The sequence below is a fragment of the Dromiciops gliroides genome, chromosome 6, assembly GCF_019393635.1.
Source record: "Dromiciops gliroides isolate mDroGli1 chromosome 6, mDroGli1.pri, whole genome shotgun sequence".
Classification (NCBI taxonomy): domain Eukaryota; kingdom Metazoa; phylum Chordata; class Mammalia; order Microbiotheria; family Microbiotheriidae; genus Dromiciops; species Dromiciops gliroides.
Window position 1 is genome coordinate 52,657,508 of NC_057866.1, and position 18,612 is coordinate 52,676,119.

At 42.9% G+C, this 18,612-nt stretch overlaps 1 protein-coding gene across 3 annotated transcripts in view; it reads right to left on the reverse strand.

Annotated features, from left to right (window-relative positions):
* Positions 1 to 1,455: 1,455 nt before the first annotated feature.
* The window catches only part of PARVA (parvin alpha), a 158,867-nt gene continuing 141,710 nt past the window's right edge, over positions 1,456 to 18,612 (reverse strand). For all 3 annotated transcript variants that reach the window (XM_043971298.1, XM_043971300.1, XM_043971299.1), the window contains exons 11-13: positions 15,141 to 15,242; positions 13,598 to 13,670; positions 1,456 to 2,407 (exon numbers count right to left, since the gene is read on the reverse strand). In XM_043971298.1, the coding sequence (XP_043827233.1) occupies positions 2,331 to 2,407; positions 13,598 to 13,670; positions 15,141 to 15,242 (252 nt within the window). In that variant the 3' untranslated portion in view covers positions 1,456 to 2,330. The remainder of the gene's footprint in view (positions 2,408 to 13,597; positions 13,671 to 15,140; positions 15,243 to 18,612) is intronic.

An 18,612-nucleotide genomic window follows, 5' to 3' on the forward strand; every position in this document is an offset into this window, starting at 1 on the left:
CAGTTCTGTTATTTTCTAAAAAGCATTTTCAGTATTACTCAGACAGAGACAACAATTATTTATCTGGATTTACTACCAGGAACCAAAAAGAAGAAAGCCAGCAGAAACCATAAAATATTGAGCATGAACATAATTTAAAAAATATAATGTCACAAATTATTCGCAGAATTGCCTTACTTAGATAAAAACCCTCAAGGGACCTTGTCCCCTTTGCGTCTTGGAGAGTTCACAACTTTAACTAGAAAATAATTCCTACAGCAATAAACCGGGTCCCCGACATCACACAATGCACCCGAAACGCAATCATTCTGAGTTACTGCTTTTGTAAAAATTGTGTGGTGAAGAGGACCAGCAAGTTCATAGTGGAAGGCTTAAGAGGAATATTTCTAGAGGATGATCCGACTGGTCCCTTTTCGTTCAATATGGATTTATATCCCTGTGGCTCCTTTGGAAGCTATCAAGAGAGCCAGACTGGTGTAATGGGCCTAAGGCAATAAGGGGGCCGGTCATGGACCTCTCTGCAGGAGGGAGAGCGCAACAGGCAGTTTTTCTGGCTTGCCGTGATATTTCTAGGATCTCCAAGGCAAAGACAATATAAATGACTCATAGGCTACTTATCTACCCACGTTTGATTCATTTCAGGGCTGCGCCCTTTAAATGCTCTAGAAGCACCACAGCAGGCTGGTTATATACATTAAGCATTTTTCTGTGACGTACTTAAGACATGCAGCCTCCCCCCACCCCCACCCTTCCAAGCACACAGGTACTATTGCTCTCCCTATAGAACATAGCTATCAGCTGCCCCATGTCACCCCAAGGCACTAAGAACAATCTAGACCAAGAAAACTGCTAAGCTTTGGTCTAAATGACGTCTTCCTGCTCACCTCCCCCCCCCCCCCCCCCCCGCCCCATTTAGCTGGTAATTTCTGTTAGATGGACTTGGCCAGCAGTGGCCTTAATGATCAATTAGGAAGTGGGTGGAAAGGATTTTTCTTTGTTTAAAAGTTCGAGGATCCCTCCTAAAGAATCCCACTTTCTGGGAACTGCTGAGCCAGTCTCTGCTCCATAGTCTCTGATGTATTTTTTCAACTATGATGAATTGGGAAAATATAGGGCATTTCCATTACAGGTAATAAATAAGAAAAACTACCTCCAGAATTTGCCCAAAAGTGACATTAAAACCCAGGTGTCACATTATTACCAATCTAAAGGAATTGAGTCATTTTAGTTTGTAAAAAGCATCTGAGGCATGATTCTGACCACATAGAATATTATGTGGCTTAAATTTCAACTCCCCTATTTCAGTGTGGACCTCTCAGTCCCAATGTGTCTTGCACTTATGATGGAATTGGCCTCTGCTCACCTTCTCACAAATACTCCATCCTTCTGAGATGACTGAGCAAGAAGGAGAGGAAGTTTGAAAGGTACACCAGGGTAGTTCTTTTTTTTTTTTTCTTGGCCCGGATCTGATTTCTTCAATGTAAGGGATTCTTAGCATAGAAATTCCTTCCACTCATGCAATTTGACAGCTCATAATTAACTCAGAGACTTTGAGACTCATCTGGGGGCACTCAGGGATTAAAATGACCCCTTAGGTCCCCGGTCACTTAGCTAGTGTGTGATAAGGCTGGACTTGAACTCAGTTCACTCTGACTCCAAGGCTAGCCCTTTATACAGTATAGCACACTGCCTCTTATTTTGGTTAAAAACAATGTCAAGTAGGGGCAGCTAGGTGGCGCAGTGGATAGAGCACCGGCCCTGGAGTCAGGAGTACCTGAGTTCAAATCCGACCTCAGACACTTAACACTTACTAGCTGTGTGACCCTGGGCAAGTCACTTAACCCCAATTGCCTCACTTAAAAAAAAGAAGAAGAAGAAAAACAATGTCAAATAAATGTTGCCTACAGGGAGGTGCCCCCTACCCATCACAACCCAGATTTTGTTTTAGTCTTTAAAGACCTTTCTTCTTTAAAGGGTCCCAGTGGCTAAGTTTTTGGGTGGGTGGCAGGGGGAAGAAAGAGGGGAATGAAAGTCACAGTTAAGTCCTATAACATTGTAAAGGCTGGGGCTCACTTTAAAAGCTAGATAGCCTTCTGGAATCTTCAGTAAGTACCTAATCATTTCCTTCCAAAATTTTAATTACACAGTTTCTCTGAGTTACAGTAAGTAATCCCAGCTAGCATTCAGCATAATGAGAACAAAGAGTTCATTGCAATTAGAGATCCCGCTGCCCCATCCAGCTGCCTCAGCTCAGGGAGGCAGGTATGGGTGAACTGTGAGGAGAGGTGGGAAGCACATCCCTTCTGGGATCCTTCAGGTCCCTTCTTTCTTCATTCCACATTCCTGTATTTGGTAAACAAATTGTAAAGCACTCGAAGGGTAGACTTCAAGTCACAGTTGACAATATCTGTAAACAGAGAAAGAAAATAGAGGTTGAGCTGCTTCCCTCTTACTGGAGGAAACTTGACAGTTGCAACAATAAACAAAAAAATAAGTTCTGCTCTGCTTCTTGCTTTCCCAGCCTCATGCTAGTTATTGGGGGGAAATATAAGAGAAGTTTTAAGTTTCCACCTCTGGGAAACCTACAAACTAGTTGGGGAAAGATTAGCAAAGAGAGAAACTAGTACATAATACCAGCCAATGACTAATTAGATGCTAAAAAGAAAGATCTGGACAATAAGTGTTTTTCATCCACTTGGGTTTTCCTGTGTGGATAGTTAACATAAACTCTTTTGAGGGATTATGGCTCTCATTTAGGATGCTTTTCAATGTTTTTGCACGGACTTGATAAAATCAGCATGATGTCATCCATAAAAGCAGAATCTTGGAGGACTTAATCATCTTCAGTTAGACGACTCACAAGCTGGTCCATCGATGCATATTTATCTCATATAGATATTATGAAAGGAGTATAAATTGGTCCTAGAACTGAATGGGAGGAGGATAGTGGGAGGTATTATAGTATGAATACAAACTCCTTAACCTGACATTCAAGGCCCTTTACATTTTGACTTTAATCTACCTTTCCAGCCTTATTTCACCCAGCTTCCACATGGTCCTGTGAAACTGGACAGTCTTCTATCCAAATCATGGCTGATCTTGTTTCTACCTTCTCCCACCGCTATGTATTTGCACATGCCTGGGACAGACTCCACTTACATCTCTGCTTGTCAGCTGCTAGATGGCTCAGTGTAAAGAGCATTGGTGTTGGAATCAGGAAGACATGAGTTCAAATCCTGTCTCAGACAAATACTACCTGGGCAATAGGGATAGTAGTAGCATTTACCTCATAGGGTTGTTCTGAGAATTGACGAAGATAACACATTGTAAACCTTAAGACACTATAGAGATGCTATTATTGTTTTTTATAGTCTTTGTCCTTCATTGGCCAGGAAGCCCTGACTGCTTCAGCTAAAAGTGATCATCCCCTTGCCCCACTCTCCTCTTCGGTTCAGCTTCTATGTATTGACATTCTAGATCATTGTTATTTAGGGGCTGGTCAAACTCCCCTCCCCACTCCCCATACTTTAAGTAACTATACTTTAAGTTCCATGAGGGTAGGGGATATGTCATTTCCCTATCTTTGCATTCCCCTGGTCTCAAGCATGGCACCTCCCACATAATAGGATGTTTAAGAAGTATTCGTAGAAATAGCTAAATGCATCAGTTTTCTAGGAATTTTGGGGGAGTGCCAGCCAGGCACAGGAAAAAATACATAAAGGATCGGTGTGATTTGGTATGAAGTCTAAAGGGAAAATAGAGCCATCTGGTACAGGAGCCCTGGTAAGAGGTTGGGGCTGGCAGTATACACCTAGAAAGAAGCTATTGCCATAGAGGAATTAAATGAAAATTGTGGAGAGGAGAGAGAGTGTTGAGCAAGAATACAAGAGGCCCTGTGGCCAGGCCAGCACAGTTATAGATAGAGGGATCATCCCCGTTTTTTTTTCCACCAGGAATTTAATGACTGTCCCTCCTGTTTCCAAGAAGGCTGATAGGAAGACAACTTATCTGGACAGACTTTGGGGCTGGGGGATTAATGGAAATGAACTGTGGCTCTGGGCCATATAAACATATCATCTTTAAAGCCTGCAGGCCTAATAAATTATATGATTAACAACTTAATACTGCTCTCCCAGTAACTCTTTTATTGCCTTTTCTCATACCCTTTGGGGTCTTGCCCACTAGGAAAGCGTCAAGGATTTAGAAAGCCTCTGGATTGGGGGTGCAGAGTGCCTAGTTGGCAGACAGGGAGTCAGAGGGGAAGATGACTGAGGGTCTGAAGTGGAGGAAAGAAAATGAACCACAAAACCAGTCTTTCCTTGTTCAGTCCACATGAATAAGGAAAGAGGAGGTATATTCTTATTGCTCTGCAGTTCAGTTCTGAAAAAGGGTTGCTTAGACTCCTGGGATGTTGGAGCAAAGAAAGATTTCACAAATCTTGGAGTCCAGCTCCTTTGTCTTCTGGATAAGGGAAATAAAACCCAGAGAGGGCCAATGATTTGCCCATTGTCCCTGAGCTAGTAACTGATAGAGCTGAGAGTGAAACTTAGGTCTCCTGACTTTCATTCTGGAGGCCTTTTCATTGCAATGATTTCTCAGACGCCTCCTCGAATGGTAGTATTGAAACAGATCAATTCATACTTTATAGCAAAAGTAGGAATACACAGAAGACCAATGAATGTGTCTCATGTTTTCAGTCCTTGACACACCGGTGAACTCAACAAAGTATCAGGGCTATATTAGGGTGAAATGAAGGAATGAATGACAGGGGTAGGAGGTTGATGGTTGTATTCCACATGGGCTCAAAGAATCTCAGATCCTGAGTCTTAGAGGACGAAATCACATACCCAAGAGGCCATTCAGTTGAATTCATACCTGAATAATAACAATACCATTTAGAATTTATATAGTATTTTAAGGTTTGCAAAGCCCTTTAAAAACATCTCTTTTTATCTTCACAATAGCCCTGGGAGGTAGGTAGCTATGATTATCCCCATTTTCCAGATGAGGAAACTGAGGCTGACAGAGATTGAGCAACCTGCCCCGGGTTGTGAAATTAATAAGTGTCTGAAGTAGGATTTGAACTCATTTCTTCCTGACTCCATGCCACTGACCTGTACCTAGCCATAATTGATCAAGAACTCTACAGTATTCCTGATGGAGTCATCTAGCCTTTGTCTGAAGACCTCTAAGGGTGGAACCTCCAATCTCCAGTGGTAGCTCATTCTACTTGAGGTTCTAATGGTTAGAAGTCTTTTCCTTCACCTCAAACCTAAATTTGCAAATTCTTTAGCTCTCCTACCAGTGCAGTGCCCCTCATTACCTTCTTGGGGACCAAGAAGGACAGGTGGAACCCTTTTTCCATGTGATAGCCTTTCAGATACTAGAAAACAGCCATCACATCCTCCCCTAAGTCTTTTCTCCAGGATAAACATCTTCAGGCTCTTCGTCCAGGCAGCTAGGGGGCACAGTGGATGGAACACCTGACTTAGAGTCAGGAAAACCTGAGTGCAAATCCAGCTTCTAACACTAGCTTCATAACCCTGAGCAAGTCACTTACCCTCAGTTTGCTTTCCTCAACTGTAAAATGGGGGTAATAATAGTACCTATATCTTGGAGTTATGTTGAGGATAAAAATTAGAAATTTGTAAAGTGTTTAGCACAGTTCCTGACACATAGTAGGTGTTATGCCAATACTAGTTATTTTTATTATTTTAATTTTATTATGATTATTAATGCACCCCAAACTGAAAACAAAACTCCAGGAAAACATCCTGTCAGCTCCAGGATCCTGTCAAGCCCCAGTCTCCCCTAAATTAGTTCAAGACCCCAGCTACTCTTTTTGGCTTCTATGTCATAGTCTTGAGCCACATTGAGTTTGTCATCTGCTAAGTCTCCAATCCTTTTTTTTATGAGATTGTAAGTTCCTAGAGGGCAAAGACTGTCTTTTGTCTTTCTTTGTGTCCCTAGTACTTAGCAGAGTGCCTGGAACATAGTAGATACTTTAATAAATGTTAACTGACTGAGTGATAGAGATGAAGAATGATCATACTTCTTTCACTTTATATTTCTGTAGGTGACTTTTTGTTTTTTTGTTTTTTTTTTTTTAGTGAGGCAATTGGGGTTAAGTGACTTGCCCAGGGTCACACAGCTAGTAAGTGTCAAGTGTCTGAGGCCGGATTTGAACTCAGGTACTCCTGAATCCAGGGCTGGTGCTCTATCCACTGCGCCACCTAGCTGCCCCCTGTAGGTGACTTTTTGAACTTGAGTAATGTTTAAATACATTTTAATTGGCCCAATTTTCTAGCCATTCAAGGTCTTTTGGGGTCCTGACTCTGCCAAACTCTTTCTGAACATTTAAGGTCATTTAATCCAATTTCTAGTGGCAGGAATCTATTCCTAAAAATAAATGGTTAATGGAAAGTCAACTATTCTTGCTCTAGAATCTCAATGTTTACAATTTTCATTTCAAATGTAAAATTTACTTCCAGTGTTTAATTCTTCCTCTTCCTCTTGATTATCCTCAGGAAAAGGTGGATTCCTGTCCTGCCTCTGTCAGACTCTGGATGTGTAACCCTGGGAAAATCACTTAACCTCTCAGTGCCTTGGTCCAGTCTCCAAAACTCAAAAGTTTCAGAGAAGGGACTGGTCTGCCTTGGCAGAGGGAGGTTCTTTTCCTAGGAATTCTTATTCTCTCTCTCTCTCTCTCTCTCTCTCTCTCTCTCTCTCTGTCTCTGTCTCTGTCTCTCTCTCTCTCTCTCTCTCTTTGCAGGGCAATGAGGGTTAAGTCACTTGCCCAGGGTCACACAGCTCGTAAGTGTCAGATGTCTGAGTCTGGATTTGAACTCTGGTTCTCCTGAATCTAGGGCCAGGGCTTTATCCACTGCACCACCTAGGTGCCACCAGGAATTCCTTATTCTAATGAAGTCACTGATCCTATCTCTAATCTTGATGATATTGCTTGGCTTTAGAGTGTTTTAAAATGTATAAAATACAATACAAAAGATTATCGAGGAAACTGATTATATTGGAATACAGTTATAAAAATATATTTTTAAGAAAAACAAGTTCGGTCTCTTCTTTTACATGACTAATATGGAAATATGTTTTACATGATAGCACATATATAGCCTATATCAAATCACTTACTGTTTTAGGGAGAAGGGAGGGAAGAGAGGGAAGGCAAAAATTTGGAACACGAAATTTTATAAAAAAATTAATGTTGTCGGGGGCAGCTAGGTAGCACAGTGGCCCTGGATTTAGGAGGACCTGAGTTCAAATTCAGCTTCAGACACTTGACAAGTATTAGCTGTGTGACCCTGGGCAAGTCACTTAACCCTCATTGCCCCACAAAAAACAAAACAAAACAAAATGAATGTGGTCTTTACATGTAGTTGGAAAAAATAAAATACTATTTAAAAAAAAAAAAGAAAAACAAATTTGTGGATTCCATATTAAGAATCCCATTGGAATCTCCCTAAAATGGCAGAACATTTTCTAATATGTTTCTGAGGTGTTTTCCTTTCCTCTCTTTTGGTCCAGTACTATATGTTCATTTGTCATAGGGAGATTTCAAGTGAAGAAGCTCCTCCTGCTATCTGTAAAATGAAGAGACTAGACTAGATTGCCTCTGAGGTCCCTTCTAGTTCTGGGAGGTTGATCCTTCAATTCTAGGGACAATACAGATCAACAATTCTGAAATTTAGAGCGTCAGAGAGCTGCCTGGGAACTGAGAAGGTATAAATAAGTGGCCCAGGGTGAGCCAGGCTGTGTCAGAGGTAAGATTTCCTGACTCTGAGACTGGCTCTGTGTCCATGATACCACCCAGTACCTTCTACTCCTGTTATTTTGGATTTCTTCGTCATGTGTGTAGATCTACAGAGATAATAATGGCTAACGTTTATTGGGTGCCTTTTAACGTGTGCAAAATCTCTTTATGTCTATGATCTCATTTGATCCTTACAACAACACTGTGAGGTGGGTGATACCATCATCCCCATCTTACAGATGAGGAAATTGAAGTTGAGCAGTGACTTGCTCAAGGTCACACAGCTACTTATAGGATTCAAACAAAAGTCCTCCTGACTTCAGTGTTCTCCCCATCACATTACCTTGCCCAGTGAATTGTGCAGTGGGAAGAGAGCACTGTGCTTGTACTTGTAAGATCTGAATCAAAATCCCTCCTTACTATCTCTGTCCAGGTTGTCCTTTAAGGTCCCCTCTAGCTCCTGAACTTGGATCCTATAATTATGGCAATGGCCATGTTATAAATGAAAAACCAATGACAAACTACCAATGACAAACACCATGGCAAAATCTGCACAGTATGTGGGGGCATCCAGTAGGTATTTATTTCCTGCACATTGACAGATCAAGGAGGAGTACAATTTTTGCCATTCCAAGTAGTCAGTTGGCTGCAAAGGGAGGTTCAAACACACACTGATAATGCAGAGCCTGGGTGGACCATGGTACCATATTTAAGTCAAGAAAACTCATCTTCCTTTGAGTTAAAATCTGGCCTCAGATACTTCCTAGCTGTGTGACCCTGAGCAAGTCACTTTACCCTGTTTGCCTCAGTTTCCTCATCTGTGAAATGGGCTGGACAAGGAAATGGCAAACCTCTCCAGTATCTTTGCCAAGAAAACCCCAAATGGGGTTGGGAAGGGTCAGAAAAGACTGAACAACAACAAAATTAGGAGGCAAAATAAGCACCGCTTTCACAGTCTTTCAAGACAGGACAAGAGCTCAGCCAAAGGAAAGTACTGCAAAGAAGGACTGAAAAATAAACTATTGACCAACAAAACCCCAATCTGTCCTGAAATATGCTTCTCCAGTGGCCTATTTGCCTTCCAAACAAGCTCACATCTTTGGCCTCACTGGTGCCTTTTCTCAACCTTACAGTATTTCCTCTTCAATCCAGCTCTCAGGTGAAGATATGGAAGAACTGAAAAGATACTTGGCAAGAGAGAAATAAAAAAGTTATTATAATAAGATCCCTTTCAATGTTCTTTTGCTGACTGGAAATTTTAGGTGTGGGCATTATGCCCAATGTAACAACACATAAAAACAGATGTGTTTTTCCATTCATGTTAGTCAGGAAGTTTCATATTAAGCATTCAATAATTGCACCAAAAAAAGACATCTGTATGTGAATGCCCCTATAGGCAGATTTTATATTAGAAATGTTGGCTATCCCCAGAGCAATGAATACTTGAAAACTAGGGAACCATATGTACTTCTAATCCCTAACTATAGGAAGGGTCATAACTCTCCAAGATGGCAGCCAGAACATCAGCCAGTTCTTCCCACCCCACCTCCCACCCAATCCCATCACCCTGGAGGCTCACAATTCTTGCAAACAGGATGCCATGAACTCATCCTTGACAGCGCAGAATCCTAGAATCTCAGAGTTGGAAGAGGCTTCAAAAGTCATATCATCTGACTCTTAGCCAAAGGCTGAATTCAATTTAAAGGGTCTCTGACACATGGCGTCCATCCTCTGTATGTCAATGAATGACTACTTCCAAGAATGGGACCTTGCAATTTCAAATGGCAATTCATGCTGTTTTGGGTCAGCTTTAATCTTGGGAAGATCTACTGCTAATTAGCTTTTGTCTAGACTTTTGGGCCATGTACAGTAAGACCAATCTTTTTTTTCCTTTCTTTTCTTTTTTCTTTTTCCCAGCGATAGCCCTTGTTGTTGTTATTCATCCATCATTCTCAAAGAGGGCCAATGACATCAGGAGAGTGATGTCTTGACTTGCGAGTGAATTGAATTTGAGTGAGGCTGGGCTGAGCAAAGTTTTCAGTCTCCCTCTCTCCTCCACGGTCATCAGAGTCCAATGATAAAACAACTGGCGACAGCCCCCAGTGGCAGCCCTATATTGTGTGTGTGTGTGTGTGTGTGTGTGTGTGTGTGTGTGTGTGTGTGTGTGTATGAGACAGAGACACACAGAGACAGAGACAGATAGAGACACACAGAGACAGAGTCACAGTGAGAGAATGAGAGAGAGACACACACAGCAATAGAGAGAAAGCGTGTGAGAATGTTTGTGGGGAGTAGATCTCATTCAGAAAAGCTTTTATTTAGACTGTTTTGGTGTTAATGAAGTGACTTTCTATTTTAAATGAACACATTCTACCTCCTCTTCCCTTTCAGTCTCATCCCCTCCAAACAAACAAACAAAAATCCTCAAAGAGCCAAGAAGGCAGCCAACTCTCAACAGGCGGATGCCCCGGTGTGTGTTTCATCCACCACCTCCAAGCCACCCACAAACAGCTTCATTGGGGGCCAGAGCTGTCAGCGGCTGATGCTCTTCAAAATGTGCATGAAGGTATGGAGAAGATGGGAGAATAACGGGTAATAAATAGCTGAGAGTACTCAGTTCCTCCTTTTCCTTTCATCTCTTCACTTTTAAAAATAAGAAAGACAGCAGCCAAAGGACTCATTTGTATAATCCTCAGGCTTCTAATGGGACAAAAACAAAACACTGAAAGCAATCTGCAAGTTAGGAGGGCTGTTGTACCATTACTCCAAGGGCCTATTCTCACTGATTTCTCCCCTTCCCACACACTATCTGAGACAGTCTCTGCTCTCCACAGCAAATGGGTTACCAGATTTTGAGCTCATATACAGTGAGGTTGACCTATGCCTCACTCTAGATCAGTAGTACTTCTAATTGTCTCAGACCCATGCTCATTAGGGCATGTTCTTCAATTCAATTCCCCAAGCATTTACTAAACTGCTACTGACTCTAACATGTTGTTCTGTTGTTTTTCAGTCATGTCTGACTCTCTGTCACCCCATTTGGGGTTTTCTTGGCAAAGATACTGGAATAGTTTTCCATTTTCTTCTTCAGTTTGTTTTACAGATGAGGAAACTGAGGCAAACAGGGGTTAAGTGACTTGCCCAAGATCACATAGCTAGTAAGTATCTGAGGTCGGATTTGAATTCACAAAGATGAGTTTTCTTGATTTTAGGCCCCCCACTCTGTCTGCTGCACCACCTAGCTGCCCTCAAGCTACTAATGAGGCAAGACAAAATAGAAAAGAAATGAATGAAACCAGAAAATGACCTAGGAATGGTGAGAAGTGGGATAAAATGGTGGGCTGCTTATATATGATAGTTACTTGTACTATCATGATCTCAAGAGAAATGAAGGGGGGCAGCTAGGTGGCGCAGTGGATAAAGTGCCAGCCCTAGATTCAGGAGGACCTGAGTTCAAATGTGACCTCAGACACTTGACACTTACTAGCTGTGTGACCCTGGGCAAGTCGCTTAACCCTCATTGTCCCACCCCCCACCCCCCCCAAAAAAAAGAATAAGAGAAATGAAGGAAGGCTCCCAGTACAAGAGAGTGGGCTGACTGTGGCAAACTTACGAGAGGATGAGAGGACACAGACAAGCATCTGATGGCATGGATGGGTGTGCTTGGGTATGATCACCATCACTGGGTATTCACCCATCTCAACAAGATCACAGGACCACTGGAGTATTGAACGTTAAAGTACCAGGAGGTAAGGGTTATAAGTATTGTTATCACCATTTTACAGATGAGGAACTTGAGTTCCTTGAAGGCCAGGTGACTTGACCATGAATCAAGGATTCATATCTACCACCATGTGCTTTTGTAGCTATTCCAACCATGCCTCTGGATGCTGCCATATTTTGGGTAGGGAAAGTTCAATTTCCTTTTCTCCTCCCTTTCTCCATCCCTCTCTCCCTCCTTCTTCCTTTCACCTCTGATCTCTGCTCAGGAAAGCACAAAGAAAGGAAGAATGCATCCAGGAAGTTGAGGTCTATGGAAGGGACTCTACTTTTAGGTCAGGGGTGGGGTTTGGGGGGGGGGGTGGAATGAGCATCTGACCACATCCTTCTACCCATTGCCATGATCTCCAAGGTCAGTTCTCTTTCTTCTTCCTCATACAGCCTAAACTGTAAAACTGATTCATAAGATGGAGGGGAGATAAGGCTTGTGATTTTATTGGTATGGGGACTCCCAAGTGAGGAAACTCTCTTTACTAATATAGGTTGGCACCATCTCTGGAGCCTAGAGTCTTCTAGGGCTGCCCGGGTGTTGCTGGCTTGTGTAATTTGCCCAGAGGGGCACAGCCAGTTGTGTGTCAGAGACAGAAGTTAAAATCAGGTCTTTAGTTTGAATCCACTGTGCCCTGATACCTCTTATAGAAACCAGACAATGCTACAGCAACATGAAAGGTCCTATTTTCTCTTCTACCACTCACAAAAACATGGGCTTTGAGATCATAATATCTAACCCTATTTATAATCATAACCACATCATACAACACAAACACAGAGAAGTGAAATAACATACTTTGGGGAGGGAGAGAATACTCACTAACAACTTGATTTAAAAAAAAAAAAAGATTTAACAGAAGAGGTGGCCCTTGAACTGAGCACCAAAGGTAATGAGATCTGAAGAAGAAGAAGTGAGAAGGCCACAGGAAAGAGATCTGGCAACAGCATGAAGATGGGAGATGGAAGACTAAGTTCTAGGTTCAGCAAGTAGGCTTGTTTAGCTTAAAGACATAGCATATGACCAGAGATGTGAAATAAGTCTAGAAAGATGTGTTAGAGTCATATTGTATAGGGCTTCAAACACTAAACTGAGGAATCTGCAATTTTTTTCTAGAGGTAATAGGGAGCCAGTGATGATTTTTGAGTATGTCATATAATCAGACTTGTGACTACATTGCACCTCTCTTGAGGGGTTGACGGGGTATTAAGGTTAATCCCATGAGGCACTGGGGAATATTATGTAGATTAAGGACATGGAAACAGATTCTGCAACTAACACCATTTATAAATGGGAGCAAAGGAAAGGTCTCTGCTTAAGAGTGTCCTAGTAACTGACACACATTGATGCATTTGAGTTAGGCCTATGTACAAATATGGTGCCAATCATGCTCACATTCTCTCCCAGACAAAGGTAAAGCAAGAGAAAATAAATGCGTTTGGGAGAGTTTTATCTTTTCTTGGGTTTGAATCTAGAGCTCAGTCCCTGTCCACAAAAATTCAAGCAGGATTGAATTATACACTGAGGCCATGTTATGGAACTAACAGCCGTGAAGGGAGGGCCTCATCCTCACACCTGCTGACTGTCAGGAGCAGACATTAGATACAGTCTGCAGCCATCTTAGAGAGGAGGGGAGCCTGCAGGCATGTTCACACCTCCAACCTCTCCCATGCACCCTGCCATCTGGGGAAGCTTCTGCAATGACCCTTTGCCTCCGACCCATGACCTCTCCATCAGCCTGCATCCCAGCTGATTCAGAGGTGGTGGGAGCTCGGATCAGTTTCTTTCCCACAGCTGTATTTTTGTGCTCACGTAGTTGACCTGATCAAGCATCTGCCCTCTAGCTCCCCTCCCTGCCCCACCCTGGGGGCAAACCGCCGGGATCTGGCAGGCAGGAAGAGTACCATCTCAAAGGAGAGAGCAATTCTCTAAGGCACCAAGGCCAACCATTCCCTCTTCCCTGAATGCTCATGCTGGGAAAAACACTTTATAGATTCTCATTCCAAGAGTAGGAAGGGTGAGCCCTCTTTACAGTCCTTGGGCAAGGGAGAGTTAGGTACCTTCTGGCCTTGGCTTTGGTTTTTCCAGCCCTCCATCTTGCATCAGTTCAAAGGAAAACGACACATTAAGAACCTAGAAAGAGAATCACAAGAGCTCGGTCACTGGAGTCCCTTCTCATCCCTTGTAATCCCTGAAACTTTGGGCCCCAGCAAAATGAGGGTGCCCAGGAACTGCCGCCACAGGCGCAGACATCTTTTCTAATTTGGAAGGAGGAACCCAAGCCATTTAATTGTAGGGGCATTCTGGCTCAAAGGCAGGTGAGCTGGGGAATCTCTGACAAAGAATCAGCTGCACTGATCCCTGCTTACAACGATCAATCAGCCCATAGATCAAACCTCTCCTCGTGAGGTGCCTGCTCCCTGCTTGATGTGGCTAGCCCTCTGCCCAGGTGGATTGTGGAGTATTTGCAGAGATCATATGGGAAGTCATGCCTTTGATGTCTTCAAAAAAGGGAGAGAAGTATTTCTCTGACTTCCTGAATGCCCGTTGTCTACTGACAAAGGCTGGGGAGGGGAGGGAGGTGCCTGTTAAAAGGGATTAGAGTTTGCTGAGCTGCAGTAGGAGACTAGGTATTCAGGTCCCTGCAGAGCAGAGATGACTTTCTGGGATGAGTTCAGAGCAGTGTAGATTTAGAGATGAAAGGGGCCTAATCTAGTTTAAACTTCTCATTTTACAGATGAGGAAACTGAGGCCCCGAGACTTCAGGTACTTTGATCAAGGTCCACGCAGCTTGAAAGTGGCAAAAGCAAGATTTGAACACATATCCTCTGGCTCCACAGCCAGTGTTCTTTCCATTAGGATGTACATTCCTTAAAGGTAAGGAACATTGATTTTTGTTGTTAGCACAGCTCTTGGCACACGACAGGGACTTAAAAACACCACCGACTGCAACATAGTGATCATAATATCAACCCAAGCACATCTTTCACTGCAAATGAATTGGAGTTTAATATTTGATAAGATTTTAAAATGTAAGTTAATAATAAAAAGCATCTCCATAATTCACAAGAGCCACACTTTTTTCAACGTGGGTGATCCCCTGTTCTTACACAGAATGCCACCTGCTTTCTCAGTCACAGTGTGAATTTTTGTGGCTGGAAAAGTTGGGGCTAAGTTAGCATGATCCCCAGATGACAGACAGTGGAGGGCTTGAAGGCCTTCCAGACTGGAGAAAGTCCCTGAATTTAGAAGTCCAAGGCAAGGTGGGCAGAGCTAATTTTGTAGAATGAACATCAGCATCCAGTTATACTTCCCCCAACTGGGGCTTCTCACAGCTCTCACTGGCTCCCCATTGGGCTGAGTCTGCTCTACTGTACAAGGCTGGAAACTTGATCGGCAAACACGTGGGAAGCCTGGTTATTCTGCAAGGTCTCATTTCCTTTTCCTTTCCTTGGAAATGAGGGAGTCCGTGGAAGGGAGATGTTACACTCATCCCTTACACTCATCTCTCTGGGTTCTCTAGATTTCTCCTAATCCAGACAAGGTGGTTATGGGTTTGGAGGGACTCCCCTGGGCACTTGTAAAGATGGAGAGCCAAAGTACCTTTTGTTCAAAGCTCTCTGGGGTCAGGAAGAAGCTATGCAGAGGCACAAAGTAGCCCTCCAAAAGGCCCATGAGCAGCACCAAGTATACGCCATCCGCAAACTAGAGAGGAAAAAAACAAAAACAGAAGTGAGCATTTTGACTTCATTTGGGCTTCCATTCACACAGTGACTCCTGGTTTGGCCCACAAACAAGCAGAGCCTAATGATAATAATAATGACGGTAATTATAAGGTACTTTTCTATTGTTAGAAGTGAAGCATGCTGGGAAAGGGGGAACAGCTGTGTGTTTAAGGCAGGGAGTGAATTATCTTCTAGGTCTATTTATGGACATCAGGAAGTAGCCTCAGGGTTAATGTAGGTCTTAAAGTGTGTAGGAACTGGAGCGAGTTTGTGGAGCCCAAAATGTGTTGAGGTGTAGGGTGTTGGTGCAGAGCTAAGAATTTCAATTCTTAGTGGATCATTAGAAGGCAGGGCATGGGGAAGAGTCAATTGGCTATCATTAATCAGTCTGTGTATGGGAGGGGACAGGCAGGGAAGGAGAGGAGAGAAGGAAGAGGAGAAGGGGGGAAGAGAGTATGGAAGTCTGGGTCCTCAAATCCCAACTTCTTACAGACTTCTCACACATATATGCACCGGTGGGGAGGAATGGCAGGGACATTGTTAACCAGAACTGGTCTCCTTCTACTTAGGAGAATTAGGTCATTTTGGAGTTCTTAGAGAACATGGTAATTTGTAGCATGGAATATGCCTGACTAGGGAAGATGAGTTCATAACATGCATGATGCTTTATGTTCAAAATGTCATGTCACTCGATTTTCACAATAACCCTGAGAAGTACAAAGATGATGGACCCATTTTACAGATAAAGAAAAATAAAGACCTAGAGAATAGAAATGCCCTTTCTAAGGTCATAGCTAGAAAATGGCCCAGCTGGGACTTGAACACACCTCTTTGGACTCTGGCTAGTGTCTCCCTCTCACTCTCAACAACAATAATAACTAGCATTTATATAGCACTTATATATAGCTAATTCCTTACACTCATCTCATTTTGGTTCTCCCCAAAACTATGGGAGGTAGATGCTATTATCATCTCCATTTGACAGATGAGGGAACTAAGGCTGAGAGAGGTTAAGTGATTTGCTTGATGTCTGAAACTGGATTTGAAGTTTGGTCTTGTGGACTCCAGGCTTAACAGTCTAACCACTACACCACTTAGGGGAATTTGGTTTCCCCCAATTCCACAGCTGATATCATTTCAGAAAGCAAAGAGTAGATAATGAGAGAACAAAGTTTTAATATTCAATGATCCCTTTAGGTAAACCCTAGAGAGAGTTTGGGAGTTGGGTGAATGTAGGCCAGAAGCTGCTAATGGAGGAAACCAATGGCAGGGGAAGGGGCAGGCCATATTCCTTTGAAGGAGACCCAGAATCCAGATGCTAGCAGACATATACTTCAAACTGATATGCATACAGAGAGGCAATTGTCCCATAGGAGAAGAAGAAGTTTCCAAGATCAAGACCCTCTGGAAGCAAAGAGTCAACTTAGACTCAAGAGAGAGCTAGCCCTTGCAACCAAGGGTCACGCCATGAAGAGGAACAAACCCCAAGAGCTCAGCCAAGCAACCCACCCTTAGGAGATGCTTTGCCCCCTAGGGCATTCCTCATAAAGCATGCTTGGCTACTGTAAGCATCCAAGCAAGGACTGAAGGTGACAAAACTTGTGAGGATGATGTAGACAGAAATATCTCCACTGGGTGAATGTGGTACTAGAATAACCTCCAAATTATTTGTCAACTCTTAAGATCTTGTGTGTATCTTCATTTCCATCTGAGCAATGAGAAGACAGCTTTTGTTTATATGAAGAACTCCGAGAAAAGTTGTGGCACAGACTATTAAGGCTTACAAAACTTTTCTTTCTTTCTTTCTTTCTTTTTTCTTTCTGGTGAGGCAATTGGGGTTAAGTGACTTGCCTAGGGTCACACAGCTAGTAAGTGTCAAGTATCTGAGGCTGGATTTGAACTCTGGTCCTCCTGAATCCAAGGCTGGTATTTTATCACCACCTAGCTGCCCCCCAAACTTTTCTTAATAGAAGATATTCCTGGAGACCTCATGACCTTCTTCAGGAAGGATAGAGCACATCTCAGGCAATCCATGTATTTTCCACCCCAATGAGCACAAAACTCCTTTCCTCAAATTGCTTGGCATATGAGAGAAGAGAGGAGGGGAAAACAAACCAAATAGGATTCTAGATTTAGAACTGAAAGTGACCTTAGAAGTCAGTCCTATCTCCTTATAAGACTATAAGCTCCCTGAAGTTAGACACCACATATTCATCTCCCTGAGCATCCTACGTAGGGCTTTGCGACCTAGAACCAGGTGTTACTGTAAACAACACTTACGGTATATGTATGTGTGTGCATTTGAAGAGTCAGCTGGATGTCTTGAGCTCTGCTGCTAATGATTTCTTGGCTTGACTCAATGACCTTGGGCAAACCTTAGTTTCCTCACCCATAAAATGAGTGGGTTGGACCAGAGAGCCCCTGAGGTTCTTTCCAGCTCTGCATCTACAACCTTGTGATTTTATTTTTCAAAAAATGACAGAAGTGATCGTGGAAATTCCCATTCTGCCCAACAAGAAGGCACTTCCAGTTGCTAAAGCAAAAATTATGGGAACCTAGTGGGAAATATCTTTCTCCTTTTAGGATCTGTGATAGGGAAAAGCAAGGCATCATATACTTAGGAAAGGAGACTTAAGGGATTCAGAGACAGGATAGGGAGGGTTCCACTGGGGAAGTCATCTCAGGAGGAAGGAGGACTAAATGTGATTTTTTTCCAATGAGAAGAAAAGCCAAAAAGGGCAAGACATTCATTGACCCACTTTGATTTTGAAACGGTGGGTGCAAAAAAGGGTATTAAGTGTAGACAACCAAGAGTGGACACAAAAGTACAGAATGGGCAGCATACAGATCAAAAACAGCTGAGGATGAGGAGGAATTCTACAAACACAAAACAGTTTTAAGGTAAAATTAGAGGGAGAGAGAAATCAAAGGGATAGGGACTGCTGCTTCAAGTGTAATGGGAGGATGAAAATGGATGACAAAGAGAAGGCAGAATGACAACTCCTAGTTTTCTTCTATTTTAATTTTATTTTTCCTGCCAGTGAGGCTGGCAAAAGGAGGGGGGCACTAAAAAAAGGACTGGAGAAAATAGCTAATAAGGAATCAAGCAAGGAGATCATAAGGAAGTGCAGGGCACTTCTTTGCACTTTTTTTTGCAGGGCAATGAGGGTTAAGTGACTTGTCCAGGGTCACGCAGTTAGTAAGTGTCAAGTGTCTGAGGCCGGATTTGAACTCAGGTCCTCCTCAATCCAGAGCTGGTGCTTTATCCCCTGCACCACCTAGATGCCTTCATGACTAGGTAGTCTTGATGAATTCAAGTTACCTCTTCTAGATGAACCAAACTGTTGAAC